The 27,779-nt window shown below is 61.4% G+C and overlaps 1 protein-coding gene and 1 non-coding gene across 5 annotated transcripts; one reads left to right on the forward strand and one right to left on the reverse strand.

Moving 5' to 3' along the window:
• Positions 1-979: 979 nt before the first annotated feature.
• SLC39A4 (solute carrier family 39 member 4) lies at positions 980-27,779 on the reverse strand. Of its 4 annotated transcripts, XM_073329881.2 has the most exons (12): positions 27,257-27,779; positions 24,129-24,413; positions 12,547-12,751; positions 11,471-11,721; positions 9,202-9,373; positions 8,648-8,820; positions 7,290-7,451; positions 6,562-6,669; positions 6,091-6,145; positions 4,631-4,783; positions 4,149-4,336; positions 980-3,107 (listed from the first exon to the last, which is right to left on the reverse strand). In XM_073329881.2, the coding sequence occupies exons 1-12, from the start codon at positions 27,464-27,466 to the stop codon at positions 2,976-2,978; spliced, it is 2,094 nt and encodes a 697-aa protein (XP_073185982.1). In that variant the 5' UTR covers positions 27,467-27,779; the 3' UTR covers positions 980-2,975. The 4 variants fall into 4 exon arrangements, with proteins under 4 accessions (XP_073185982.1, XP_073185984.1, XP_073185983.2 ...); XM_073329883.2 differs by lacking the exons at positions 24,129-24,413; positions 27,257-27,779 and adding an exon at positions 20,401-20,717; XM_073329882.2 differs by lacking the exons at positions 24,129-24,413; positions 27,257-27,779 and adding an exon at positions 19,596-20,391.
• TRNAQ-CUG (transfer RNA glutamine (anticodon CUG)) lies at positions 5,226-5,298 on the forward strand. Its single transcript has one exon. It is a non-coding gene; the product is annotated as a tRNA-Gln (tRNA).

Consider the following 27,779-nt stretch of genomic DNA (forward strand, 5'->3'; position numbering starts at 1 on the left):
CCCTCCGTGCGCTTCCAACAGCGAGTCCGCCCAGGCGGGGTCCTGGGGAAGCCAGAGGGTCCTGCCCCCCAACTTCGCAGTCAGACGTGACTCTCAGCCAGCCAGGAAAACAGAAGGTTTATTAGACAACAGGAAAATGATCTAAAATAGAGCTTGTAGGTGCAGAGAACCGGACCTCTCAGCTGGGTCCATTTTGGGGGCAGTGAGCCAGACAACCACATCTGTACTTCACTCCACATCCCCAGCCTGTCCAAACTGACTCCACTCCAGCCCCTCCTCCTCTGGGCTTTGTCCCTTTTCCGGGCCAGGAGGTCACCAAGTTCCTTTATTCTCCAACCCTTTAGCTCTCACCTTGCAGGGGGGAAGGGAAGGGACCAGGCCATCAGTTGCCAGGAGACAGAGCGTTGGCCATTTATGTACACTGGCCCTTTGCAACAATTACTCCCCCTTATCCTACCACCTAGAGACTTTAGAAATGCATAGGGAAAACTGAGGCACCCCTACAGTATTCAGAGGAAACATTAAGAACAGTCCCACTTCGTCACAATGCTTTAAGCCAATGGAAGAGAGATGCTCTCCCACTGACACAGCAGTGCCTATGGGGCTGGGGGGGGTGGTTGGGTCACTATAACTATGTAGCATGGGGGTGTGTGGATTTTTCACACCCCGAGTGACGTCATTATACCACAGCAAGTGTGTAGTGTAGACTTTGCCGAAGACTCCTATTGACTTCCATGGGAATTAGATCCAGCGCATTGAGAAATTACTTTAAAAACCTATGGCAGGGATAACGTTTTTGATTAGACTCTAGAGGGTGATGCAAAGTACCTACAGAGAAGTGACTGTGACCTCTACAAGTTTGAACTTGAGTAAAATATTGTTCTGTTTTAATTTAGGCCCATCAAATTATTTTACTCGAAAACCAAGAAAAGCTAACCCAAGGGAAGACGATTGCTTCTACATGAAGATAAAGACAGTATTTCTATAGTAAGACAATGTTTATGTAACTCTCAGACGAGGGAGACGTGATTCATAATTACATGAGAGTGCTCGGTTCTCTTTATTCAAGAATTTGTTTCTATGCTAATGTTGATTTCTCAGTGGTAGCTGGTAAACATGGCAAATAATTATGTTAAAATAAAAAAGGTGATTAAATAATTAATGTAAACTGTATTTGTGATTTCAAGTCCATTATAATTTAACTACCACTAACATTCGGTAAATCCAGAAATTAGGCCTCTATATATTATTAACCCCCTTGACCCCGCAAATAGACGTCAAAGTACGCCCATGGAGGGGACCATGCGTGTTCAGCCAGGGCTCATTGGCTGCCAGGGCTCCCTCCCGAGCCATCCGAACAGCTGTGGTTGGGGGGTGCAGAGCACCCAATTGGAGTTGGTGCATATGGGGCACGGCCCCAACCCCCAGCACCGCAGGCCCTGGGCCAGGAGCCACGTGGGCCAGAGTCTCAGGAAATCTCTCCCAGGTCAGGGAGGGAGGGCGGAGGGCAGGGAGCAGTGGGCAGGTGGGGCCTGGAGGGCGGAGGGTGGGAAGAGGTGGAGTGAGGGTGCAGCCTCAGGGAAGGGGGTGGGTCAGAAGTGGGAAGAGGCACAATGAGGGCAGAGCAGAAGCAGAGTGGGGCAGGGCTTTGGGGCAGAGCAGGGATGGAGCACCCCTTGGGGGAAAAGAAAACTCAGTGCGTAGGCTGTACCCCTTCCCAGGGACCGGCCCTGTGAGCTGCCAGCCCCTGGCACGGCCTCTGAGCAGCGGGCAGAGGGGGATGGAACCTTCAGCCACTTACGGGCCCCATTGGCACAGGTGCCTGGGCACGTCCCACCCCCCTGCCCCGGGCCCGTCACAGCCCCAGCCCTCGCCCACAGCAAGGCAGAGAGAGCTTGGGAGACGCATCGTTTTATTGTCCATGGGGCAGGCTGAGCTCTGCGGGACTCGGGCCTGGCATGAGCCATCACGGATCCCCCGACACAACCAAGCCAGTGGCCTCCTCCCAGCCCCTTCTGCTCTCCCCACTCCTGCGGGGCAGGGCTGAGTGTGAGCAGGGGGCGGCTCGAGGCTCCTTCACTGAGCAGCCGTGTGGGATCAGCGTGGGGCAGAGGGTCTGTGGGGGGAGTTTGGGGTCTATGGCTGGGCTGTGTGAGATGGTGGCGCCGGGAGGCCCCGGCAGAAATCGGGCCCCCTTGGGCCAGGCACTGAGCAAGCAACAGGCTGCTCCAGAGAGCCCCAGGCCATCCCTGTCCAGAGGGGCTGCCCAGCTGCATGGCCTGCAGGGCACCTGGGGTAGTTTGGAGGGGGTGGGGGCAGGGCAGCAGGACCTGAGCCAAGCCCCAGGGAGCGAAGCCACGCTGGGTGAGCAGTGCCGTGGGAGGGGCGATCCCTGGGGTGGGGGAAGAGTGTCCCTGAGATCTGTGTTTGGGGTGGCTGCCCTGGGTGTGAACGGTGCCTCACCTCGGAGTGCCCGCCCAGGGCCCGGGGGCTGGGTGTGAACAGTGCCATGCCTCTGAGTGTCCACGCGGGGGCTGGGTGGATGGGTGTGAACGGTGCCATCCCTCTGAGTGCCCACCCAGGGCCCGGGGGCTGGGTGTGAACGGTGCCATCCCTCTGAGTGCCCACCCAGGGCCCGGGGGCTGGGTGTGAACGGTGCCATGCCTCTGAGTGCCCGCACAGGGCCCGGGGGCTGGGTGTGAACGGTGCCATGCCTCTGAGTGCCCGCACAGGGCCCGGGGGCTGGGTGTGAACGGTGCCATGCCTCTGAGTGCCCGCACAGGGCCCAGGGGGTGTTGCTCTCCCAATAAATAGCACAAACAGACAGGGGCACAGGGTGCTCTGCAGACAGTCCACGGGCATCGCTGAAGAGCAGCCTCCCCTCAGTCATGCCCATTGCTTGGTTGTGCCCCTCCCCCCTGGAAGCAGCCCCACCTCCCCCTGTGGGCTCAGGTCCATGGGGGGCCGGGCAGGGGTCACAGCAGGGTAAGGTTCTCCTCATACAGGGACAGCAGCAGCAGGATGGCCCAGCCCCCCAGCAGGCCCAGGTTGTGCAGGGCGAAGAGCAGCCAGGGCCGCTTGTCCTTCACGTTCATCATGGTGGGCAGCTGGAAGGGAAAGGGGGGTTAGGGCAGGGCCTGCACCCACCGTGCCCGGTACGGAGCCGCAGCCTGGGGCGCGTGGCCCTGGCAGCCCTGCACTGTGAGGGCGACTCAGTCAGGGGCTACAGCACTGCAGGGCCCACAGCTCTCCCAGCAGGATTCACAGCGCCCACCACTGAAATGCAGCCACCTCTGGGGTGGGTCAGGGCAACTGGCTCACGGCCACAGCACCACTGCCCAGATAAATCCCAGCTGCAGGGGGGGCCGAAGGGAAGCGCCCACACTGGGGTTCGGCCAGGACAGGGGGCTAAGGCCCCAGCAGCAGGAAAGTACCCTGGGAGCTTTGCTGAGTGCAAGAGAGCAGGGGCCTGCGTTTCACGTCTCATCCAAAAGGCAGCGCCCCGTCGCGCTGGGCCGGCACACCACAGCCATTAGGGACCCTGAAGGGAGCGCGCCCCCTAGCAAGTCCCCACCCCGCTTTCGGCACCACAGCCCACAGGGATCCGCCCTGACTGGGCGCGTGCTCGCTGCACTGCCCTGGCTTCCCCGCAGGGCTCCCAGCCATGGGACGCCCTGGCCAGCCCGTGGAGCTGGGGAGCTCTGCCAGAACCCCCGGCCGGGAGCGGGAGGTCGGTGCCGGTGGGCTGGATGGAGGGGGGCGGGTGTGACAGGGAACGGCGGGGGAGGGCTAATGAAAACGAGGGGCATTGAGGAGAAAGCCAGTACTAGGCTACCCCCCGTGCCACTATGCCGACACCCTTCAATCCCGACCCGGAGCCCCCTGCTTGCCCAGCCCTGGGCTCCCCCCTCCCTCAAGCTCTGCTGACACCCCTCAGTCCTGACCCGCAGCCCCTGCTAGCCCAGCCCTGGGCTCCCCACTCCCCCAGCTCTGCCGATGCCCCTCAATCCCGACCCGCAGCCCCCTGCTAGCTCAGCCCTGGGCTCCCCACACCCCCAGACTCAGCTCTCAGCGGGACCCTTGGATTAGGACTCTCGCGAGCTGGCAGGGGTCCGTAGCCAGGGGAAGCCTGTGTGCGAGCCGCTCACCATGTCGCAAAGGGCCACGTAGAGGAAGAGGCCCGTGGCCACGGTGAAGATCCAGGCCTGGAACTCCTCGCCCGTCGTCACCGAGAGGGCGATGTAGAGGCCGAGGAAGGCGGTCAGGGCGCTGCCGAAGTTCAGCAGCAAGGCCTTCTTGACGCTTAGCCCCGCGTGCAGCAGAGCCGCGAAGTCCCCTGGCAGGGCGGGAACGAGAGCCCGTCAGCGGGGGCTGCCATTCGCCTGGGCGGCCGGTCACCCCCCACTACGCCAGCCTGGGCTGGGCGTCACCTCCCCTGGCTGGCCCAGCCGGAGCCTGGAGTCACCCCGCAGCTAGCCCGGTAAGAGCGGCTCTGAGCCGGTCCCGGGCCGGAGTCCCTGGGAAATTTCCCTTGGGGGTCTGGGCTGAATACCCCGCAGCACGGCCTTGGGGCAGCCCAGCACTGGCTGAGCATCCGGCGACTCCCCCACCCCCCGGGGCAGCCGCCCACCTAGCTCGTGCGGCAGCTCGTGGCACAGCACGGCCAGCGACGTGGCCAGCCCCGTCTTCCAGGAGGTGGAGAAGGCGGCCCCCACGGCCAGCCCGTCGGCGAAGTTGTGGATGGCGTCTCCGATGGTGATCATGTAGGGGATCATGCGCTGCTCTGTGGAGTGAAGGGCAGTCAGGGCTAGGCCAGGGGCCAGTCCCCTCCCAATGGAGAGACCACCGCCAGCCTGGGGCCCCCCACCCCACATACCCAGACCCCCAGGCCCAACCCCCAGGCCCCCTGCCCCACCCACACCCCCAGTCCCAGCCAGCCTGAGTCCCCTGCCCTGCCCACAGCCCCAGGCCCAGCCAGCCTGGGACCCCCGGCCCCACCCACCCAGACCCCCAGGCCCAGCTTGCCAGGATCCCTGCCCCCTCCTGCACAGGCTCAGCCCAGCGACCCTGGTGCCCGTCTCTGACAGCAGTGAACGGCGGATACTTTAGGGATGGGTCATGAAGCCCCGAAGACCCAGGTGGCCCCAGGCCTGGTGCCTCTGCTGGGGTGGAACAATGTCAAGCCCTTGTCACTGTGTGAGTGTGAGAGCAGCTCCCACACCAATGGCCCAGTGGCCTAATGGATAAGGCACCAGCCTCTGGAGCTGGGGATTGTGGGTTCAAGTCCCACCAGGGTTGGGGGGGGGCAACAAATATTTCTGCTTTTCCCAAACCGCTAAGCTGGGGGGTGAGTGCACCAGGGGCAGCGAAGTGCCGGGGGCACCAGGCAGGAGCAGCAGCAGAAAGATGAAGCCCCAGGGCTGCGGGTAAGAGGCTGTAGGTCCCACCTGCCCTGGCCCCCCCAGACACAGGGTGGCCCCTACCCCAGGGATTTCCTCCGCTCCAGCCTTCCGGTGCCTGAGCTGATCCTACCCCCGCTGGGTGGGGTCTGATTGGGGGTTCCGAGGTTGGGGTGGGGGGGTCTGATTGGGGGGCGTTGGGGCTGGATGGGGTCTGATTGGGGGTTCCGAGGTTGGGGTGGGGGGGTCTGATTGGGGGGCATTGGGGCTGGGTGGGGTCTGATTGGGGGTTCCGAGGTTGGGGTGGGGGGGTCTGATTGGGGGGCGTTGGGGCTGGGTGGGGTCTGATTGGGGGTTCCGAGGTTGGGGTGGGGGGTCTGATTGGGGGGCGTTGGGGCTGGGTGGGGTCTGATTGGGGGTTCCCAGGTTGGGGTGGGGGGGGTCTGATTGGGGGGCGTTGGGGCTGGGTGGGGTCTGATTGGGGGTTCCGAGGTTGGGGTGGGGGGTCTGATTGGGGGGCGTTGGGCTGGGTGGGGTCTGATTGGGGGTTCCCAGGTTGGGGTGGGGGGGTCTGATTGGGGGGCGTTGGGGCTGGATGGCGTCTGATTGGGGGGTGCTGGGGCTGGAGAGTGGCACCGAGGGGCTCACAGGGCTGGCGCCCCTTGCGGGGTAGAGGCCCTAACTCACTCACCCCGGGTGCGTCTCCCCTGCCCCGTTTTGCTGAGACTGGCTTCCTCCGCGGTGACCTGGAGGAGGGAGGGATGGACAGGGAGCGTGAGGGTTGGCCCTCACCCGGGGGAGCCCTCTGCTGGCAGCAGCTGCCTGAGGATGCCCCGTGGGGCCCAGACCTCCACCCGAGCAGTGACCCTGGGACCCCTGGCCACACCCCCAGCAGGGCCAGGCACAGCCGGCATGGGACACGCGCCCCGCTCCGCCCAGCAGAGGGCAGCCGTGAGCAGGACCCAGAACTGCCCCTAACCCCTTCACTGCCAGGCCAGCCCCAGAGCTGTGCCAGGCTGCGAAGTTAGCAAGGGGGAGGCGACGTTCAGGGACGTGCTCACCGGGCTGTACCTGGCGCTGCCCAGTGGGTGAGGTCCACCTGGCTGGCCCCGCCCTGCAGCCTGCGTCATCCCCCCCCACCATCCGGGGGGCTGGGCCTTACCAGGTCAGCCTGCGAGGCTCCTTTCTCCTGCTTCTTCCTCTTCTGCTCTGCCTGGTAGAGCTGCAAGGTCATGGCGTGGTCGTGCGGGTGGCCCCCGCCAGCCTCCTCCTGCCAGAACAAGACACACAGCTCACCCAGCGCCCTCCCCCCCGCCATGGCACCGATAGGGAGCGGCCCCCGGGCCCCGCGGGCACCCGCCTCCCGCAGCCCAGGGCATGGAGCACCAGCACCACCTGTGCCCAACGGGAGGCAGGGAGGCAGCCAGGCAGCGCCTGACGGGGTGTTGGCTAAGACGCGGGGAAAGGGCCAGGAGATCTTTAACCCATTCCAGCAGCACAGTTCCCACTACCCCCACCCCCTGGGGCATTGGGGTGAGCGCTGCCTGCCAGGGGAGAGCGCCCCCTGCTGAGCCCCCCTCCCAGCACCCCGTGCTGAGCCCCCTTCCTGCAGTACAGCACCTCCTACCCCACCCAGGGCATTGGGGTCAGGGCTGAGTGCCAGGGGAGAGCGCCCCCTACTGAGCCCCTGCCCCATTCCCTATACCTCAGCGCCCCCTGCTGAGCCCCTGCTCTGCTCCCAGCACCACAGCACCCCCTAGTGCCGCACTGGGGCATTGGGGTCAGCGCTGGCTGCCAGGGGAGAGCACCTGCTTTTTCTGTGAATCCCGCCCCTCCAAAATACCCCATCTCCCTCCCCCACCTGCCCCCTGCCTCCGTCGCCCCCCAAACCTTGGGCTCGTCGCCCCCCAGGACGCTGAAGAACTTCTCCAGGAGGAAGAAGGCATAGATGCCACCCAGCACGGCCAGCAGCTTCCAGGTGGTGTCCCTGGGCCCGGCCTCCTCAGCCCCATGCGCGTGCCCCTCGTCCGCGTGCGAGTGCAGGCCCAGGAACTGCAACGACAGCACTAGGGAGTCTCAGCCGGGGCGGGGAATCGCTTGGGCACGCTGGGACTCCCCCTCTCTGCCCACGCACTCCCCGTGTGTAAGCACACGCCCCTGCCATTGCCACACACCCATGTGCATTCTCCCCCCCACCCCGCCACTGGCCAGCACGCATGCAACCATCTGCACACCCACGTGCACTCACTCTCACGTGCCCATACGCACTCGCATGTGCCCTCATGAACACCCACGTGCCCATAGCTACACCCACATGCACACCCACGTGCCCATACGTACATCCATGTTCACACACTCTCACATGCCCGCTGTGACGAAGCAGAACTGTTCTTAATGTTCCTCTGAATAGTGTGGGGGTGCCTCAGTTTCCCCTAGGCAGTTCTTAAGTATCTAGGGGGTGGGGTAAGGGTGTATGATCGTTGCAGAGCCCTAGAGGGCAGATGTGTGCAGGGGTCTGGACACAGAGAATGGCCGACACCCTGTTTCCTGGCCACTGATGGCCTGGGCCCTTCCCCCCTGCAAGGTGAGAGCTAAAGGGTTGGAGAACAAAGGGATCAGGTGACCCCCTGGCCCAGGAAAGGGACAAAGCCCAGAGGAGGAGGGGGCTGGAGGGGGAATCAGTTTGGGGCTGGCTGGGGACATGCAGTGAAGGGCAGACGGGGTTGTCTGGCTCCCTGCCCCCCAAAATGGACCCAGCTGAGGGGTCCCGTTCTCTGCACCTACAAGCTCTGTGTTAGACCATGTCCCTGTCGTCTAATAAACCTTCTGTTTTACTGGCTGGCTGAGAGTCCCGTCTGACTGTGGTGTTGGGGGGCAGGACCCTCTGGCTTCCCCAGGACCCTGCCTGGGCGGACTCGCTGGGGGAAGCGCACGGAGGGGCAGAGGAGGCTGAATGCTCCAAGGTCAGACCCAGGAAGGTGGAGCTGGGTGAGCTGTGTGTCCTGAAGACAGGCTGCTCACAGAAAGGAGACTGCCCCAGAGTCCTGCCTGGCTTCATGGGGAGCAGTTCCAGAGCATCGCCCAGGGACGCCGGGACACCCACACACACTCCCACGTGCCCGTACACACACCCATGTGCACCCGCCCCTGTGCCCACGCACACAGCCACCGGGGTGCTCACCCACGCCCATTTCCGAGCTGTGCACGCAGTGCCCAGGCGTGGACCCCCGGCTGGCCCGGCAGCTCACCTGGGGGATGAGGTGGAGCAGGGCGTCCCCGGTGAGTGAGCCCACGGCCAGGCTGACAAAGCCCTGGATGACGTAAGGGTAGGTGCTGGCACAGACGGTGCACAGGAGCAGGACGATGCCCAGCAGCGCGCACAGGCAGATCACCAGCGTGGCCAGCGAGCCATAGATGTACCCTGTGCAGAGAGCGGGTGTCACCCACCCCGGCCCGCACAGGGCAGGACGCGGTACTCCCAGCCAGCCCGAGGCCCCCGCCCAGCTCCTCCCCCAGGCACTTGAGGCAGGAAGGAGCTGGGGTCTGCCCCCGCAGGGCACAGGACGTGGGAGGGGGCACTCGCTCTTAGCGGCTGTGGGGACATGGGGCACCGGGGCCACCGTATCCCACCCCACAACCAGCTGCTTGGAAATGGAGAGATCTCCGCACGCCCCGGGGGCTGCCCCTTGTTCTAACCCAGGCGGGACATAACACACGAGCACCGCCAAGCCCAGCCACGGGGCCCCTCTCGCCTGGCAGCCCCGGCTCGGCACGGAAAGCAGTACAGGAGACAGGGCCTCACTTTCTGCCACGGTCAGGCGGCCGCTGGGCACGCTCAGGTGAAGGACAGAGCAGGCCCCGCTGAGCTGCTGCTGGATCAGAGCCGGGCTGAGGCTGGTGAAGTCCGGGCCAGAGATCCCTGCGTCGGCCTCAAGGCTGTAGATCTCCAGGAGGTCGCCGGGGCTCAGACACATCTGGAAACACAGATGGTGAGTTACTGACGGAGTCAGGGGCACCCAAGCCACGGATCTGAGCCCCCCACGGCCCAGGGCCCTCAGCCAGTGGATAGCGGCCTCTCCAGGGCTTTGTCCCAGCTCCAGCGACATGGGTCTAGCCCACCCTCAGAAGGTTTCCTGCTTCTCAGCCTGCTCTGCCCTGGTTCGCTGCCAGCCCGAGGCCAAAGCATAACGCTCTTGCTGCCACACTGCCTGGGCTGGTGGCTCTTCATAGAATCATAGACTATCAGGGTTGGAAGGGACCTCAGGAGGTCATCTAGTCCAACCCCCTGCTCAAAGCAGAACCCACCCCAACTAAATCATCCCAGCCAGGGATCTGTCAAGCTGGGCCTTAAAAACCTCTAAAGATGGAGATTCCACCACCTCCCTAGGTAACCCATTCCAGTGCTTCACCACCCTCCTAGTGAAATAATGTTTCCTGATATCCAACCTAAACCTCCCCCACTGCAACTTGAGACCATTACTCCTCCTTCTGTCATCTGCTACCACTGAGAACAGTCTAGATCCATCCTCTTTGGAACCCCCTTTCAGGGAGTTGAAAGCAGCTATCAAATCCCCCCTCATTCTTCTCTTCCGTAGACTAAACAATCCCATTTCCATCAGCCTCTCCCCATAAGTCATGTGTTCCAGTCCCCTCCTCATTTTTGTTGCCCTCCGCTGGACGTTTTCCAATTTTTCCACATCCTTCTTGTAGTGTGGGGCCCAAAACTGGACACAGTACTCCAGATGAGGCCTCACCAATGTCGAATAGAGGGGGACGATCACATCCCTCGATCTGCTGGCAATGCCCCTACTTATACATCCCAAAATGCCATTGGCCTTCTTGGCAACAAGGGCACACTGCTGACTCCTATCCAGCTTCTCGTCCACTGTCACCCCTAGGTCCTTTTCTGCAGAACTGCTGCCGAGCCACTCTGTCCCTAGTCTGTAGCGGTGCATGGGATTCTTCCGTCCTAAGTGCAGGACTCTGCACTTGTCCTGTTGAACCTCATCAGATTTCTTTTGGCCCAATCCTCCAATTTGTCTAGGTCCCTCTGTATCCTATCCCTCCCCTCCAGTGTATCTACCTCTCCTCCCAGTTTAGTGTCATCTGCATACTTGCTGAGGGTGCAGTCCACGCTCTTTGCTTCCTGCCACTGAGACCTGCCCCGAGGTCTGTGACTGCCCTTTGCGCACCAGACAGCAGGACACGACTCCAGCCCCAAACTGAAACGTGGGTGTGAAACTTCCCTATCCCACAGCTTTGCCCCCAGGCCTCTGCCCAGCCAGTCTGCTGCCAGGCAGTACCCACTGCCCTGAGAAAGGCTGTTCTCAGCCCTGGGAGGGGAGCGTGGCTAGAGGGAGCCTGGGAATCAGGACTCCTGGGTTCTGTTCTCGGGCTGTGGGACAGCCTCCCACTAGTGGTTCTGGGGAGAGCAACTGAATTGGGGTTAGGAAGGAGAGAGCTGGATGCGTTTCTGGTGGGTGGCTGGTGATGGTGGGGGCAGGGCTCGGCAGCCCGGGGCACACTTCTGGTTTGTGTCTATGCTTCAGGGCTTCAGCCGGCCACCGGCGGGTTCAGGAAGGGATCTGTCCCAGTGTATCCTTGGAGGATTTATCTCCTTCCTCAAGCACTGGGGTTGGCAGTCCCTTTCTCTGGTGTTTGGCTGGCTGGTTCTTGCTCACATGCCCAGGGTCTGACATCCCCACATGTGGGGTGGGCAAGGAGTTTCCCCCCAGTCAGACTGGCAGGGACCTCAGGGGGGTCACCTTCCCCTGCAGCACTTGCCAGGATTCGCTGGGTGTAGCTCACTGGGACACTGCCCTGCCATTGCGGGGCCTCGGGCACCGGTACCCCTCAGTCCCTGCTGTGCTCTGCCTGTGGGCTGGGGTGCATCGGTCACGTTTCAGCTGTGGGGTTCGCATGGGGGTGCTGGGGGCCTGTGACACCTAGGAGGTCAGACTATGATCTGGGTCCCTCTGGCCTTTAACCCAGTGATTCTCCAGATGCCCCTGCCCTGGACTCTGGGTCCCTCGGGCAGCTGACCTGGGGAGAGCAGTGGCCCTGCTGCCTACCGTGTCCCAGACAAGACCGGGATCATCCAGCGCCCGCTGCCCGGGGAGGCTCCGTCTCAGCTTCCTGAGCGTGTCGCCGGGGTGCGGGTCCAAGTGATCGTCGGGGTCTGTGTGATCGCCGTGGCGCTGGCTGTCATGGGGAGCTGATGCGGGCTCCGTGTGGTGATCGGCATGTGATTCATTGTCATGGTGGTGGTCCGCGTGCTCATCCTCTGGCCCCAAGGCCAGATGGCCCATCAGTGCAGTCAGGCCTGTCCCAGGGCAACCCTGTCATGCCAGCTCCCTGCCCAGTCGCCCCCGGGCAGGAGCGGCCCTTCCCCTGCAGCCTCCTGCCCTGTCCCCTTCTAATCCTCCCTCACCCCAGGGCTCAGAGCTGGCTGGGGCCCGGGGATGCTGGCGCACAAGCTGCCCAGAGCTCCAGGAGTGGGCAGCCGGGCACCATTGACGTTGTCAAGTGGAACATGGCCGGGGAAATTCATCCCGGCTGCTCCCCCCCACCCTGGAGAGGGCGTTGCTGAGGCAGAGGCTGGGATGGGGCTTTGCAGGAATTTCGCCCTCTGGACCCGGCTCCCGCGGCGAGTGGGGAGAGCCCAGCCAGGCTGTCGGGAGCCCAGGTCTCTGGGATGCAATGGGGACGCATTAGCCTGCGTCACACCATCGGCCTGCCGGGGGCCAGAGCAGGGCTTTGCCCGGGGGCCGCTCAGAACTGGCACCAGTCCTGGCCTGGAGCGACAGCAGGGACCGGGCTCATGGCTGTCCCTGAGCCTACCACCGGAGAGCGCCCTGCTCACACCTGGAGCCAGCAGATGGCACACGCCCCGTTGGCAGGGAAACCCGTGCCAAGTGCCCGCTGGCCACGGAGCTGAAGGGCTGCAGGACCCATCCGCCTGTGCCATCCTTTCCCACGGGGTGGGGGCTCAGCAAAGCACCGTCCCCACCAGCCGTCCCCCTGGGGACCCAGCCCTCCCCCAGTGGCCTGCTGCAAAGGACTCTGGGGCCCTGCAAGGAGGAGCCTGGGGGGCTGGGGAGGAGAACTGAGCCCTCGGTTACCCCTGGCCACAGCTGCCCCAACTCACCTGCCAGCGTGAGGTTCTGGGACTCGTTGCCGTAGTGACGAAAGATGTACCCCAGGAAATAATGGGGGGGCGGCAGGGCGTGGAAGCAGTCCCCCATCAGCGCATGGTACATGACCGTCACCAGCATCTTCCCGGCCACGTCAGCCGTCACCCGGCCAGAGACCGCGGCGCTCTCCTGCAGGACATGGCCCGCGTCCAGGCACGGCTGGGGGGAGAGTGCCGATGAGAATGGCTCCCAGCCCAGCCCCACCTCCGCCCCATGGGTCTGGGCTCCCCCTGCAGCTGTGGCGGGTGGATTCGCGGTGCGGGGGGTGGGACACACAGGGTAAGGAGAGCGAGAAAGCGCCCACCAAGAGGAGATGAGAAATACCAAAGGGGGGTATCGGGGGGGTGGGGGAGTCTCCTGCTTTTTTCAGCAGCTGCTGGGTGTTTGCTCTGCGAGTCTCCCGTAATCCCCTGACTCCAGGGCCTGGAGCTTTAGGACCCCCCCAGGTACCATGAGATGTGCCTGTCACGGAGTGTGGGGGAGTCCAGGCCCTGCACCCCTCTTCCTGGGATCCACTGAGACTCTCAGCCAGCCAGTAAAACAGAAGGTTTATTGGACAACAGGAACACAGTCCAAAACAGAGCTTGTGGGTACAACCAGGACCCCTGAGTCAAGTCCTTCTGGGGGAGCAGGGAGCTTAGACCCCAGCCCTGGGGTTCCCTGTGTTCCTCCACCCTGCCCCAAACTGAAACTAAACCCCCGCAGCAGTTCCCTGCTGCAGTCTCCGTCCACATTCCTGGGCAGAGGTGTCACCTCCCCCTTCCCCTCCTGGCTCAGGTGACAGGCTCTCAGGTCTCCCATCCCCAGGGCACATTCCCAGGTCAGCACTCCCCCCTCCCTGCTGCGTCACATCATCACATCTCTCCCCCCTTCGAGACTGAACTGAGCGGGGTCACTGTGACCAGTGACCTGGGGAAGTTCGGGGCCCCCTCTCCGGAACAGCGCATCCGCTATCAGGTTGGCACTTCCCTTCACGTGGACCACGTCCATGTCGTAATCCTGCAGGAGCGTAATCCTGCATCTCAGGAGCTTGGCATTGGCTCCTTTCATCTGGTGCAGCCAGGTCAGGGGAGAGTGGTCGGTGTAGATGGTGAAGTGTCGCCTGAAGAGATAGGGCTCTAGTTTCTTGAGGGACCACACCGTGGCCAGGCACTCCTTCTCGATGGCCGCGTAGTGTTGCTCCCGGGGTAGCAACTTCTTGCTCAGGTACATGATGGGGCGTCTCTCCCCCTTTTCATCCTCCTGCATTAACACTGCCCCCAGTCCCGTGTCGGAGGCGTCGGTGAACACCATAAAGGGCTTGTCAAAGTCTGGGTTTGCCAGAACTGGGCCACTGACCAGAGCCTCCTTCAGCGCCCGGAAACCCTCCTGGCACTGCTCGGTCCAGACCACTTTGTCTGGCTTCACCTTCTTGTATAGCTCAGTGATGGGGGCGGCTATGGCACTAAAGTGGGGCACAAATCTTCGGTAGTATCCTGCCATCCCAATAAAGGCTTGGACCTGCTTTTTGGTGTGGGGAGCAGGCCAGTCTCTGATCACCTCCACCTTGGCTGGTTCCGGCTTTAGGCGACCGCTCCCCACCCGATGGCCCAGGTAAGATACTTCAGCCATTCCCATCTTGCACTTCTCCACTTTTACAGTCAGCCCAGCCCCCTGGAGTCGGTCCAGCACTTGTCTAACCTGGGACACGTGGTCCTCCCAGGTCTGGCTAAAGACACAGATATCATCAATATACGCCATGGCAAAACTCTCCATCCCCCTCAGGAGCTGGTCCACCAGGCGCTGGAAGGTGGCCGGCGCTCCCTTGAGGCTGAAAGGCAGGGTCAGGAACTCCTAGAGCCCCAGAGGGGTGATAAAGGCCGATTTCAGCTGGGCATCTGCATCCAGCGGCACTTGCCAGTAACCCTTTGTAAGGTCCATGGTGGTAAGGTACCGAGCTCCTCCCAGCTTGTCTAGGAGCTCGTCCGGCCTGGGCATGGGGTAGGCATCAGATACAGTGATGGCATTGAGCTTCCGATAGTCCACACAGAACCGGACCGACCCGTCCTTTTTGGGGACCAGCACCACCGGCGAGACCCAAGGGCTGGCCGATGGCTGGATCACCCCCAAAGCCAGCATGTCCCTGACCACTCTTTCCAGGTCCTGAGCAGTTTTCCCTGTGATTCGGAAGGGGGGGCATCTTATCGGCGGGTGCGACCCTGTCTGCACCCGGTGGACAGTCAGATTAGTGCGTCCAGGCTGGTTGGAAAACAGCTGTCGGTACGGATGCAGCACCCCCCTGACCTCAGCTTGCTGGGGAGGGGTTAGCTGATCCGAGAGGGGAATTGTTTCCAGCGGGGAACCAGCTCTTGTCCCAGGGAATAGATCTACTAAAGGGTCATCTCCCTGCTCCTCCCACTGTCCACACACGGCCAACACCACATTCCCCCTGGCATAATATGGCTTCATCATATTCACATGGTACACCCGGCGGTGGTGCGCCCGGTCCGACAGCTCCACCACATAGTTTACCTCATTGAGCTGCTTGATGACCTTGAAAGGGCCCTCCCAGGCGGCCTGTAGTTTGTTCTTTCTCATGGGGATGAGAACCATCACCGGATCCCCGGTGGCGTAGGCACGGGCCCACGCCGTGCGGTCATACCAGACCTTCTGCTTCCTCCGGGCTCTGGCCAGATTCTCCCTGGCCAGGCCCATGAGTTCAGCCAGTCTCTCTTGGAAGATCAGGACATACTCCACCACTGACTCTCCGTCGGGAGTGGCCTTCCCCTCCCACTCGTCTCTCATCAGGTCCAGGGGGCCCCTCACCCTCCTGCCATATAACAGTTCGAAAGGCGAAAATCCAGTCGACTCCTGGGGCACCTCCCTGTACGCGAACAGCAGGTGAGGTAAGTACTTGTCCCAATCCTGCGGGTGCTGGTTCATAAAGGTTTTCAGCATCATCTTTAGCGTCCCATTGAACCTCTCCACCAGCCCATTGGACTGGGGGTGATACGCTGAGGCCCAGTCGTGCCGGACCCCACATTTCTCCCACAAGCACCGGAGCAGGGCCGACATGAAGTTGGAGCCTTGGTCTGTCAAGACTTCCTTGGGGAACCCCACTCGGCTGAAAATGGTCAGGAGCGCATCTGCCACGGTGTCTGCTTCGATGGAAGCTAAGGGAACTGCCTCAGGGTAGCGGGTGGCAAAATCTACCACCACCAGAATGTATTTCTTCCCCGACCGGGTCGTCTTGCTGAGAGGCCCCATGATGTCCATGGCCACCTTCTGGAAAGGCTCCTCTATGATGAGCAAAGGTCTCAAAGCCTCTTTCCCTTGTCCTGGACCTTCCCCACCCTCTGACAGGGGTCACAGGATCGGCAACACTGCCAGACCGTGGTAAAGACCCCGGGCCAGTAAAAGTTCTGTAGCAACCTCTGCCGGGTGCACCGGATTCCCTGGTGCCCTGCGAGGGGGATGTCATGGGCCAGGGACAGGAGCTTGCGGCGATACTTCTGGGGGACCACCAGCTGCCTCCTGATCCCACAGGACTCTACTTCCCTTGTGGGAGCCCATTCTCGGTACAGGAACCCCTTCTCCCACAGGAACCTCTCCTGGCAGCCTCTCCTCATGGTCCGTCCCACCCTGAGGTCGGCCAGGTCCCTGAGCTTCCGCAAGGAGGGATCTTTCCTCAACTCGGCCTGGAACTCAGCGGCTGAGGCAGGGATGGGGCCCGGTTCCCCCTCAGTGGCCGGGTCTGAGGCCTCAGCCTCTCTGAGCCGTGCCCCTCAGCCCTCCCTCCCCACCAGGGTAGGGTCCTGCGCCTCCGGTGTGGTACCCTCCCCAAGGTAAGGGTGCAGTGCCCCTCGCCGGCTCTGGCTACGGGTCACAACCAGGGCAGTCTGGGGCTTGCTTGGCTAGTCCTCTAGGTCTCCCCCCATCAAAACCTCAGTGGGCAAATGGTGGTGTACCCCCACATCCTTGGGGCCCTCCTTGGCCCCCCATTTCTGGTGTACCTTTGCCACGGGCACCTTAAATGGGGTCCCGCCCACCCCTGTCAGGGTCAGGTAGGTGTTGGGCACCACCCGATCTGGGGCCACCACCTCGGGCCGGGCCAGCGTCACCTACGCACCCGTATCCCAGTATCCATTGACCTTCCTCCCATCCACCTCCAGGGGAACAAGGCACTCTCTCCGGAGGGACAGCCCCACGTCCACCCTGTAAACCGAGAACCCTGAGTCCAGAGCCTCCAGCCCTCTGGCGGAGCTGGCCTGGGGTACTCTTCCCTCCTGAGCAGGTGGTAAACTGGCAGCCCCCCTTGCCTGAGCCCATCTGGGTCCCTACCCAGTTAACCCTGGGTAGGTTGGGTCTGCTCAGTCTGTCCCTGAGCCTGGGGCACTGGGTCCGTACGTGGCCTCTCTGGCCACAGTGATAGCAGCTTAGGTCACATTGGTCCCCTCAAGCAGGTCGGAGGGTCCCGATGCCAGGCGTTCCCTTTTGGAGGGGGTTCTCCCTATTTCCCCGCTGGGAGGCCCCATGGTGACTCTCTCTCTGCATCGGGGGGCCTGTTCTTTTGGGACTCCTCCCGGCTACCCCCTGACCGACTGTTCACAAACTCGTCGGCCAGCTGCCCTGCGTGCTGCGGGTTCTCTAGCTTTTTGTCCACCAACCACAGCCTCAGGTCGGAAGGGCACTGATCATACAGTTGCTCCAGTACGATTAGGTCAAGCAGGTCCTCTTTAGCTTGGGCCCCAGCTGTCCACTTGCGGGCATATCCCTGCATCCGGTTGACCAGTTGTAGGTAGTTGACTTAGACGTTTTACGCTGACTCCGGAGCCTTCTCCGGTGCATCTCGGGGGTCAGCCCAAACTCATGGAGCAGGGCCTGTTTGAACAGTTCATAGTCCCCTGCCTCCGGCCCTTTCATTTGGCTGTACACCTCCACGGCTTTGGGGTCCAGTAACGGGGTGAGAGTCATAGAATCATAGAATCATAGAATATCAGGGTTGGAAGGGACCTCAGGAGGTCATCTAGTCCACCCCCTGCTCAAAAGCAGGACCCATCTCCAATTAAATCATCCCAGCCAGGGCTTTGTCAAGCCTGACCTTAAAAACTTCTAAGGAAGGAGATTCCACCACCTCCCTAGGCAACGCATTCCAGTGTTTCACCACCCTCCTAGTGAAAACGTTTTTCCTAATATCCAACCTAAACCTCCCCCACTGCAACTTGAGACCATTACTCCTTGTCCTGTCCTCTTCCACCACCAAGAATAGTCTAGAACCATCCTCTCTGGAACTACCTCTCAGGTAGTTGAAAGCAGCTATCAAATCCCGCCTCATTCTTCTCTTCCGCAGACTAAACAATCCCAGTTCCCTCAGACTCTCCTCATAACTCATGTGTTCCAGACCCCTAATCATTTTTGTTGCCCTTCGCTGGACTCTCTCCAATTTATCCACATCCTTCTTGTAGTGTGGGGCCCAAAACTGGACACAGTACTCCAGATGAGGCCTCACCAATGTCGAATAGAGGGGGACGATCACGTCCCTCGATCTGCTCGCTATGCCCCTACTTATACATCCCAAAATGCCATTGGCCTTCTTGGCAACAAGGGCACACTGCTGACTCATATCCAGCTTCTCGTCCACTGTCACCCCTAGGTCCTTTTCCGCAGAACTGCTGCCGAGCCACTCTGTCCCTAGTCTGTAGCTGTGCATTGGATTCTTCCGTCCTAAGTGCAGGACCCTGCACTTATCCTTATTGAACCTCATCAGATTTCTTTTGGCCCAATCCTCCAATTTGTCTAGGTCCCTCTGTATCCTATCCCTGCCCTCCAGCGTATCTACCACTCCTCCCAGTTTAGTATCATCCGCAAATTTGCTGAGAGTGCAATCCACACCATCCTCCAGATCATTTATGAAGATATTGAACAAAACCGGCCCCAGCACTGACCCCTGGGGCACTCCACTTGACACCGGCTGCCAACTAGACATGGAGCCATTGATCACTACCCGTTGAGCCCGACAATCTAGCCAACTTTCTACCCACCTTATAGTGCATTCATCCAGCCCACACTTCTTTAACTTGCTGACAAGAATACTGTGGGAGATCGTGTCAAAAGCTTTGCTAAAGTCAAGATACAACACATCCACTGCTTTCCCTTCATCCACAGAACCAGTAATCTCATCATAGAAGGCGATTAGATTAGTCAGGCATGACCTTCCCTTGGTGAATCCATGCTGGCTGTTCCTGATCACTTTCCTCTCATGCAAGTGCTTCAGGATTGATTCTTTGAGGACCTGCTCCATGATTTTTCCGGGGACTGAGGTGAGGCTGACTGGCCTGTAGTTCCCAGGATCCTCCTTCTTCCCTTTTTTAAAGATTGGCACTACATTAGCCTTTTTCCAGTCATCCGGGACTTCCCCCGTTCGCCACGAGTTTTCAAAGATAATGGCCAGTGGCTCTGCAATCACAGCCGCCAATTCCTTCAGCACTCTCGGATGCAACTCATCCGGCCCCATGGACTTGTGCACGTCCAGCTTTTCTAAATAGTCCCTAACCACCTCTTTCTCCACAGAGGGCTGGCCATCTACTCCCCATGTTGTGATGCCCAGCGCAGCAGTCTGGGAGCTGACCTTGTTCGTGAAGACAGAGGCAAAAAAAGCATTGAGTACGTTAGCTTTTTCCACATCCTCTGTCACTAGGTTGCCTCCCTCATTCATTAAGGGGCCCACACTTTCCTTGCCTTTCTTCTTGTTGCCAACATACCTGAAGAAACCCTTCTTGTTACTCTTAAAATCTCTCGCTAGCTGCAGCTCCAGGTGCGATTTGGCCCTCCTGATAACATTCCTACATGCCCGAGCAATATTTTTATACTCTAGAAACTGGAGCCTGTCCACAGGGTCAACCCTGTGCATCTCACAGGCATTCTCAAAGGCCGTCAGGAAGCTATCGATGTCCTCCCCCTCCTTACACTGGGCCAGGAAGCACTTATCAAAGCTCCTTGCAGCCTTGGGTCCCCCCACACTCACCGCAGCCGGGACCCCACTGCTCCTCAGCCTGGCCAGCTCCAGCTCATGCTGTCTTTGTTTCTCCTTCTCCTGACATTCCCTCTCCTTCTCCTCCTGCTCATGTTGATGTTGTTTTTCATGATCCTCCAGCTCCCTCATTTTCATCTCCCTCTCTCATTCCAGCCGCCTCTGCTCCAGGGATGGGGAGCTCCACCGGGAGGATCCCCTGCTGGCTGCCAGGGTCAGGGTGCCCTTGGTATTCACTGGGCTTCCCCCAACCCCTCCCCCAGGCATAGGTAGGAAGGGTCTTGGGATGTCCTCGGCAGCAGTCTTACCCCCCCGCAGTACGGTCAGGCCCCAGGGCCCATGCTGCATCCACCGGGCAGCTTCCTTCAGGGACAGGGATCGGGTCATCCAAGCGATCCCTCTCCTCCAACTGGGCAATCAGCTGTTCCTTGGTGGACCTCCCAGTGCGCAGCCCCCTCTGCCTGCACAGCTCCACCAGGTCGCTCTTAAGGCGTTTAGCGTACATCTCCCTGCTGGCCACTCGCAGGACTGGGCAGTTTTCCACTGTTTCCAGGAAGAACCCCGAGGGTGCCAGTCCTTCTTGAGGTCACCACCTCTTTGCCAGGGTCGAGCTGCAGACTCCTCCGCCCCTGGGACCGCTCGCTGCAATCCCCCAGGGGACCCTGTTACTGCAAAAGTCCTTCTTTCTGGTCATACACTCCCAGGGGTTAACCGCCCCCTGAAACCGTCTCTCTCTGAATCTTCAGCACACCTGGTCCCCGTCAATCCCCCTTTGTGTTACTGTTCCCAAGTCACTTACTGCAGGAAGCGCCGGTCATGGGGTACAGTAGATCCCACCGCTGGCACCAGTTGTCACGGAGTGTGGGGGAGTCCAGGCCCTGCACCCCTCTTCCTGGGATTCACTGAGACTCTCAGCCAGCCAGTAAAACAGAAGGTTTATTGGACAACAGGAACACAGTCCAAAACAGAGGTTGTGGGTACACCCAGGACCCCTCAGTCAAGTCCTTCTGGGGGAGCAGGGAGCTTAGACCCCAGCCCTGGGGTTCCCTGCGTTCCTCCACCCAGCACCAAACTGAAACCAAACCCCCCCAGCAGGCTCTCTCCTGCAGCCTCTGTCCACATTCCTGGGCAGAGGTGTTACCTCCCCCTCCCCCTCCTGGCTCAGGTGACAGGTTCTCAGGTCTCCCATCCCCAGGGCACATTCCCAGGTCAACGCTCCCCCCTCCCTGCTGCGTCACATCGTCACAGTGCCCTAGAGGTGAGATCTGGTGATAGGGGGAGGGGGGCAAGGCGTTACCATGACAGCGACAGACCAGGGTGTCCCACAGGCTCCCGGGGGGGACCTCAGCCCCTCTCCCTACCCAGTGTTGAGGGGGGGGTCACAGTTTGTGGTTTGGATTCCCCTGCTGGGCTCTGCCAGCCAGTTCCAGCCTCAGCCCCAGGAGCTGTTTGCTAACAAGTGTAACCAGCCAATTTCCTCCTTGGCCGCAGTCCCAGCTCTCTCGCCAGCAGCCCTGGCAGCGTCACTTGGCTGGAAAGGGCCCGGCTCACGCGGCCGCCTCGCTCCAGCTCTTGGGTGGCCCTTGGCACCACACGGACTGTCCCATGGCCTCGCCTGAGCTGCTCCGGGGCAACGCAACCAGCCAGTGACGGGGGCAGCCAGGCGGAGACACGGTGTCTCGAGTCAGCAGGGGTGACTGCTGGGGCAGGTGGGCGGGTGACAGACTCCTGGCCCCATCCGCACTCCACTGACGGGCACAGGGCTCGTGAGCAGAGGGCATTGGGACTGGAATGGGCCAGGATCCCGGCACACAAAACCACTGGGCAATCGGACCTGGCTGTGAGTGCTGTCCTCAACTGCGCGTTGGTGTTTTCCGAGAGGGACTCTAAGCTGACTTGCCCCCCACACACACCTCGCGCCCCACCTCTGCCAGGGACCACAGCAGAGCCGTGCCACGGGGCTTGCATGACTTGAGTTTAATAGTCAGTGCTGGGCAGGGGGTTGGGGAGGACGGAGAATGGGACTGTACAAAAATACAACGCAGTCTACGTCAGCAACTGGTGCACTGCAGAGCAATGCAAACCTACAGAGCACCGCACCCAGCTTGTTGTGTCAGAAATGGTGTTAACATCCCGACTCCAGTGTGTGGCCACAAAAATCCGGCCCAATCCAGTGGAACAAAGAAGGGGGTCGCTCCTGTTTCCTGCCCAGCAAAATTTCCCAGATGGTAACAGCCCGCAGCAAGAACAACCCATCGCATGGCTGGACAGTGCTGTGTCGAACTAGTGACATGGCACTTCTAGTGAAGGGCTCTTTTGTGATGTCCCTGCTCCAAACGCCTTCTTATAGACACAGCACTGGCAAATAGCCTAGTTACTCCGAATCAACTGAGAATTATACCCCGCAGTCAAAGTCCCAGACCCAACCTCTCCAGGCCCATGCTCCCCGCCATGGAGCTAAAGCCCCGAGCCCTGGTGCTCCTCTCCGCCCAATGGGGCTAAAGCCCTGAGTCCAGAGGTGAAAGTAAGCCAGTCCTGTCCAGTATGGCGTACCGGCAAGAGCCAGTACGCAGCCAACCATATTGGCAGGGGGCAGCTTCCCCAGGCCGGCAATTTAAAAGGGCCCAGAGCCCCGGGCCCTTTACATCACTGCGGGAGTCCTGGGGTAGCGGTGGCGATTTAAAGGGCCCAGAGATTTAAAGGCCCCACCCCCTTCACCCGAGGCCCAGCCCCTTCTGGTCGAGCCCCCCTGCAACTCAGGACCCCGGCCCTGCGTATGGGCAAGTCCCTTAAGTTCCTTTCACCCTGCCTGAGCCCCAGCACCCTGCCTGTGGGGCTAAAGTCCTGAGCCCTGGCGCCCCCCGCACAGGGTTAAAGCCCAAGTCCTGCCCCCTCCGAGGGATAAAGCCATGAGCCTGGAATGGCGGGCGGGCGGGGGGCTGCTGGGCTCTGGGAAATAGTCTTTGAGGATTTAAGCCCTGGTCCAGTACATGAACGGGGCAAAGTTGTTACTAGTGTCCCAGGCTCTAGATATTTCCATGAATATATTCCAGCCAGTACAGCCCCTCTCCGATCCGGCCCCAGGTGGGAGGACTGGCAGGGCTGGGGATGGTACACAGAGCCCGGGAGGAGCCAGTTTGAATCTAGCCCCAAAGCCGTCCAGTCGTGGGATTTATCTGAACCGGCCTTCGAGGGGGATCGCAATTTGGGGCCCTGGTTAGGGCTCCGTGGAGAGATGCTCTGGCCTCCCCTCCCTCCCCCGTCATTCCCTTGCGGTACCCGGCTGTGGGTGTGCTCAGTGGTTTCGCTCTGCGCCCTCCCAGCGCTGGTCCCAAGGTGCCATGCAGCAGGGTCCCTGCCTCCCCCATGGGTTTGTCAGTGACCTGTCCCTGAGCCCGTGTCTGCTCGTGCACTGCTCAGCCAGGGCCTGGCCGGGGGCACACGCCCGCACGCGCACGTCGTGAATAGGCTGCGTACGGCAGCACGGCTGCTTCGCTCCGCGATCGTCTCATTGTTCCCGTTTGCGCTCTCCACCTGCCGTCTCTGCCCGTCCTCGAGGGGGAGCTCTTCAGGGCAGGGAGTGATGTTAGTACAGAGCCCAGTGCAATGGGGCCTGGCTACGTCTACACTGGACACTCAGCTTCGTACCCAAACCCCCCGTCTATCCACACGCAAGCCAATCTGAATTGGGTCAGACACCACTCAGGAGCTGCTAGAGGGTGGGTCACAGCCCGAGTCCCGCGGTGAGCCAGGTCCCAGCCCTGTCACTTGGCTCAAGCTGCAGAACCAAGTCAAAAGGGCTGCGTAGTGCAGTATGGACCTGTTGGCTCTTGACTGGGCTGTGAGACCCATAGTGCGGTACGGACCCGTTAGCACGACTGGGAGACCCGGGTCCAGCAATGGTAAGCCCAGGTTTACAATGCAGTGTGGACGCTGAAGAGCAGGCTTGGAATCACGTGCGCCCAAGTCCCAGAGAGAAGGCAGTGTAGACACACCCTAAGTGCTGCTGAATACAAATAATCATGCTCTAGCAGGCGTCACTCGGTGACACTGTGATGCACAGTTTGCCGCGTTTGCAGTGAGTGAGCAAGGGTTCAGTCTTGGGAGAACTGTTTCGGTCCTGGGTTTGTGGAGCTGTGTGAGCTGCAGGAGTTTGCTCTGTATCAGGGTCAGTTCTTGAGGCACAGTAGCTCCCTGGGAACTGGAATCAGATTCCTGAAGAAGGGATTATCCTGTACACTGTTTGACCCCCTTCTCCCCCCACCCCCTGTTTTCCAGGACCGGTGCATGTATGTGAATAAACAAGTCACTCTCAGAATAGACCAAGGCCCCGTGTCACTGATTTCTCTTCCGCTGAGAAGCTGACCTGCAAAGCACCAGATATCTGCTGCCACTTGGCAGAGGGCGAAACTGGGGTCAGAAGGGGCAATAACAATAATAATAAACAGATCTCATTCCCTGCAGTAGGGGGCAGCAGTGACACACACATGATTCCCCAGCAGGGGGCAGTCACACACACACTCTTACCTGGTGCCTGTCTGCATCTCTGTAATTCTCCCGCATGCCTCCCAGCAGCTCCGCCACTTTCTCCGCCGTGGGCCCGGCAGTGGGATTCCCGCTGGAGAAGCTGGTGAGGAAGGCCCCGGCCTCGGCCACCCACCGGCCGCCCCTCACTGCAGCGCAGGTGGCCGCGGGGTCTGTCAGGTAGAGCAATACGCCGGCGCCCAGCTGCGGGAGCTCCGCAGCCGTGAGGTTGGCGTCGCCTGTCCCTGCCTTGCCCACAAGCGTGAAGACGTCCGGCACGGAGATGCACTGTGGGGAGAGGGGCAGAGCTGGGGCTGGTATGCACCACACCACGCTGGGACCCAGCAGCCTCTGGCCATCGGTGACAAGCTGTGACGATGGCCTGGGGACTGCAGAGCCCACTGAATGCCCAGCGTGCCCTGCCACGCCTGCCCTTGGCTGCACTGCGGTAACTACCCCGATCCATCTGTGGGGTGGTGAGCCCCTTGAGGTGACGTGTGGCCCTGGGGTCAAAGGGGGCATTTTACCCCAGCTTCAGACCTTGGTGCCCTTGGGGCAGTGAGCCTGGGGCCCGAGGAGCTGGGATCCCCAGCACAGGGCCTGGCTCCAGGCCGTTGCTGAGTCTCTGTGTGAGCTTTGGGCCCGGCTGCTTCCAGTCAGCAGCGGGGAGCTGGGGACGGGTCTAGGCCAAGGGTTTCCAACCTTTCCCATCCCTTGAGGGGGACAGGGTGGCCCCTGGGCACCATCCCTGGCTGAGATCCCTCTGAGAAGCAGCAGCCCTGGGGATCACAGGGCTTCCCTTATTCTAACAAAGTTCTCATTCTGCATCAGAAGAAAGCGGCTCTTGCTGGGGTTCTGCACCAGGACGGTCTCACAGTCGGACACCTGACATTGGCACCCAGACGCGGGGCCGGATTCTGGGACGTGCTGAGCACCCAGCAGCTCTCGGGGGCGGTAGGCACCGGGCACCTGTGTCCAGCAGGCCGGTTGTGTTTGCCACCTCATGCCTCGGTTTCCCCATGTCAGGTGGGGGTAAGGCTGGGCTCGCTCGTGAGCTCGCACACCAAGCTCTTGGCAGGCCCGATGCACTGAGACGCCCGCGTGTTGGGGACAGGTCCGATGGTGGCCAGGTCAGGAAGGGACCCTACTGCTAACCTGGCCCCAGGGTAGCCCTGTCCTAGGGGACCGTTTGCCTCTTATCTACCTTCGGCAGCTCTTATCAGGCGAGCAAGGCTGGCTGGGCATCGTGTGTGGATGCAAAGCGCGCGGCCCCCGGCAGCAGGGAACGGCCAGCTCCCGGCTTGCTCTAGCTGGAGTCACTGCATTCATCTACAGTGCAAAACACGCCCCCCCTCCCCCCCCCGGGCAGCCAGTCTCAGAGGCCAGATCTCCAGCCTCGGACAATGGCCGTGTAGCCGCGCCGGCTTGGCCGCACCTACACACTGCACACCCCCACTGCATGCACACATCCGTACACACTGCGCACCCCCACTGCGTGCACACACACTGCACACCTCCACTGCGTGCACACACACACACATACACACTGCGCACCCCCACTGCGTGCACACACACTGCACACCTCCACTGCATGCACACACACACACGTACACACTGCGCACCCCACTGCGTGCACGCACACTGCATACCTCCACTGCGTGCACACACACACACGTACACACTGCGCACCCCCACTGCGTGCACACACACTGCACACCTCCACTGCGTGCACACACACACACGTACACACTGCGCACCCCCACTGCGTGCACACACACTGCACACCTCCACTGCGTGCACACACACACCTACACACGGCACACCCCCACTGCGTACACACACACTGCACACCTCCACTGCTTGCACGCACACACCTACACACTGCGCACCCCCACTGCGTGCACACTCACACCTACACATGGCACACCCCACTGCGTGCACACACACACACACCTACACACTGCACACCCCACTGCTTGCACACACACACACCTACACACTGCGCACCCCCACTGCGTGCACACCCCCACTGCGCACCCCACACTGCGTACAAACGCACGTAGTTTACATATGCTACACACACACATATAAACAGTGCACACCCCACACTTCCACAGTGCTCACATGCCAGACACAAGGAGACCATGCAAACAGAGTGCACGTGCGCACACGCACACTCACACACTGGACGGCGCACAGGCCCTGTGCCCCTCGGTTGGCCATGGACACCCAGGCGAAGCAGATGTGCCAGGCTCCCGAACTCTGAGCCTTGCTCCCTTGCAGTGCAGGCCAAACTCCCACTGACTTCCTGGGGAATTTCCCTGACCAGAAGCTGCCCAGGATTTGGCCCAGTCAATGGTAATAGTCCGAGTCACCTCAGTAACGGCAGCCCTGGGCAACAGCCGGAGCCCGCCAGGCGCCGCTGAGACAGACGCAGTAGAATCGAGGCCACAGGCTGGCTCTGCCCTGGCAGCCCCTTGGCACTTGCCCCAGCCCTGTGCAGGTCCCCGGCTCCACCCCGCTCCTGCAGACCCGCCCCGGCCAGTCTGGGCTGATTCTGCTCACAAGGGGCTTGAAGTGCCTGCTCCCGTCTACACTAGCTCCCACCGGGCTGGCGCTGGGCCGGTGCAGGCAACACCCCGGGGGAGGAACCTGCCCGGGAAACGGGCCGAGGGGCCGGTTCTGTGTCTGGGGACAGACGCCCTGTGTTTGCGGCAGGGGCGTAGGGGGTGGCAAACTGTTGGGAACCAAGGAGCTGCCTCCCCGCCCCTCCCGGTGCCGGAGCTGTCCTGGATCCCAGCCCCCAGCCGGGGCAGCCAGGAGACCCTCCCGCCCCTGCCCCCCCCATGCTACTGGCAGGACTGGACGCACTAGGCTCCCCCATCGCTCAGGGCGATGCTCCTCCGGCCGGAGCCATCCCTGCTCCCCCGCCCTTAACATCTCCCCATTGCGTGGCACCCCCGCCTCTCCCACCCCAAGGCGGGGCACTCCCCGTGAAGCCCGACCCCCCGGCGGGGAACCTGCCGTTCCTGCTGCCTCGCCCCTCCCGCCCGGGCTGGAGTTTGCCCCGGCCTTTGCTCCCAACTCGCAGAGGAAGGAGGGGAGCGGACTGCGCCTGGCTGCAGCCTTACCTTTCCACACGGCACTGCTGGGCACTGCACACGGGCCGCCACGATGCTTAAGAGGGAGTCCAGGGCAGCATGGGGCAGAGAGCCTTCTCCCGACGCCAGCAGGGCCCACACGCTCTGCAGCACCTCCTCCTGGCTGGGCACCGGCCCCCCTCGCCCCAGGCACATGGCCCCCCCCAGGCAGAGCAGAACCAGGGGCACCGGGAGCGCCATGGCAGCGTCCTCGAGGGCTGCACGGGCTCGGGGAGACGCAGCGGCTCCGGCCAGGCTCCCCGGGGCCAGAGAGCCAGAGCTGTGGGGAGCAGTGGCTCTAATCCGGCAGGTATTTGCTGCTGCCGGCTGTGATTGGCTCAGGGTGAGATTGCCTCGGGTTAACCATTCCACAGAACCCGTCCAGCTCTGCAGATCCTCCTGCGATAGGGGCAGGGCAAGGTGGCTCCGAGTTACCCAGCCCAGCCAGGGAGTGGCGGGGCTCTGCTCTGCCAGGAGAGCGGGCACGGCCCCGCTCCAGCATCGTCAGCAGAGC

This window comes from Lepidochelys kempii, chromosome 2, assembly GCF_965140285.1.
Source record: "Lepidochelys kempii isolate rLepKem1 chromosome 2, rLepKem1.hap1, whole genome shotgun sequence".
NCBI classification, from domain to species: domain Eukaryota; kingdom Metazoa; phylum Chordata; order Testudines; family Cheloniidae; genus Lepidochelys; species Lepidochelys kempii.

Bases quoted from the DNA above. Each gene is read 5' to 3' on its own strand.
- SLC39A4 (XM_073329881.2), bottom strand. From the start codon at position 27,466: ATGGCGCTCCCGGTGCCCCTGGTTCTGCTCTGCCTGGGGGGGGCCATG. The intron at 24,414-27,256 runs GTAAGGCTGCAG...CTCTCCCCACAG, and splicing joins CAGCAGTGCCGTGTGGAAAG to TGCATCTCCGTGCCGGACGT. The intron at 12,752-24,128 runs GTAAGAGTGTGT...CTCTCCCCCCAG, and splicing joins GAGATGCAGACAGGCACCAG to CCGTGCCTGGACGCGGGCCA.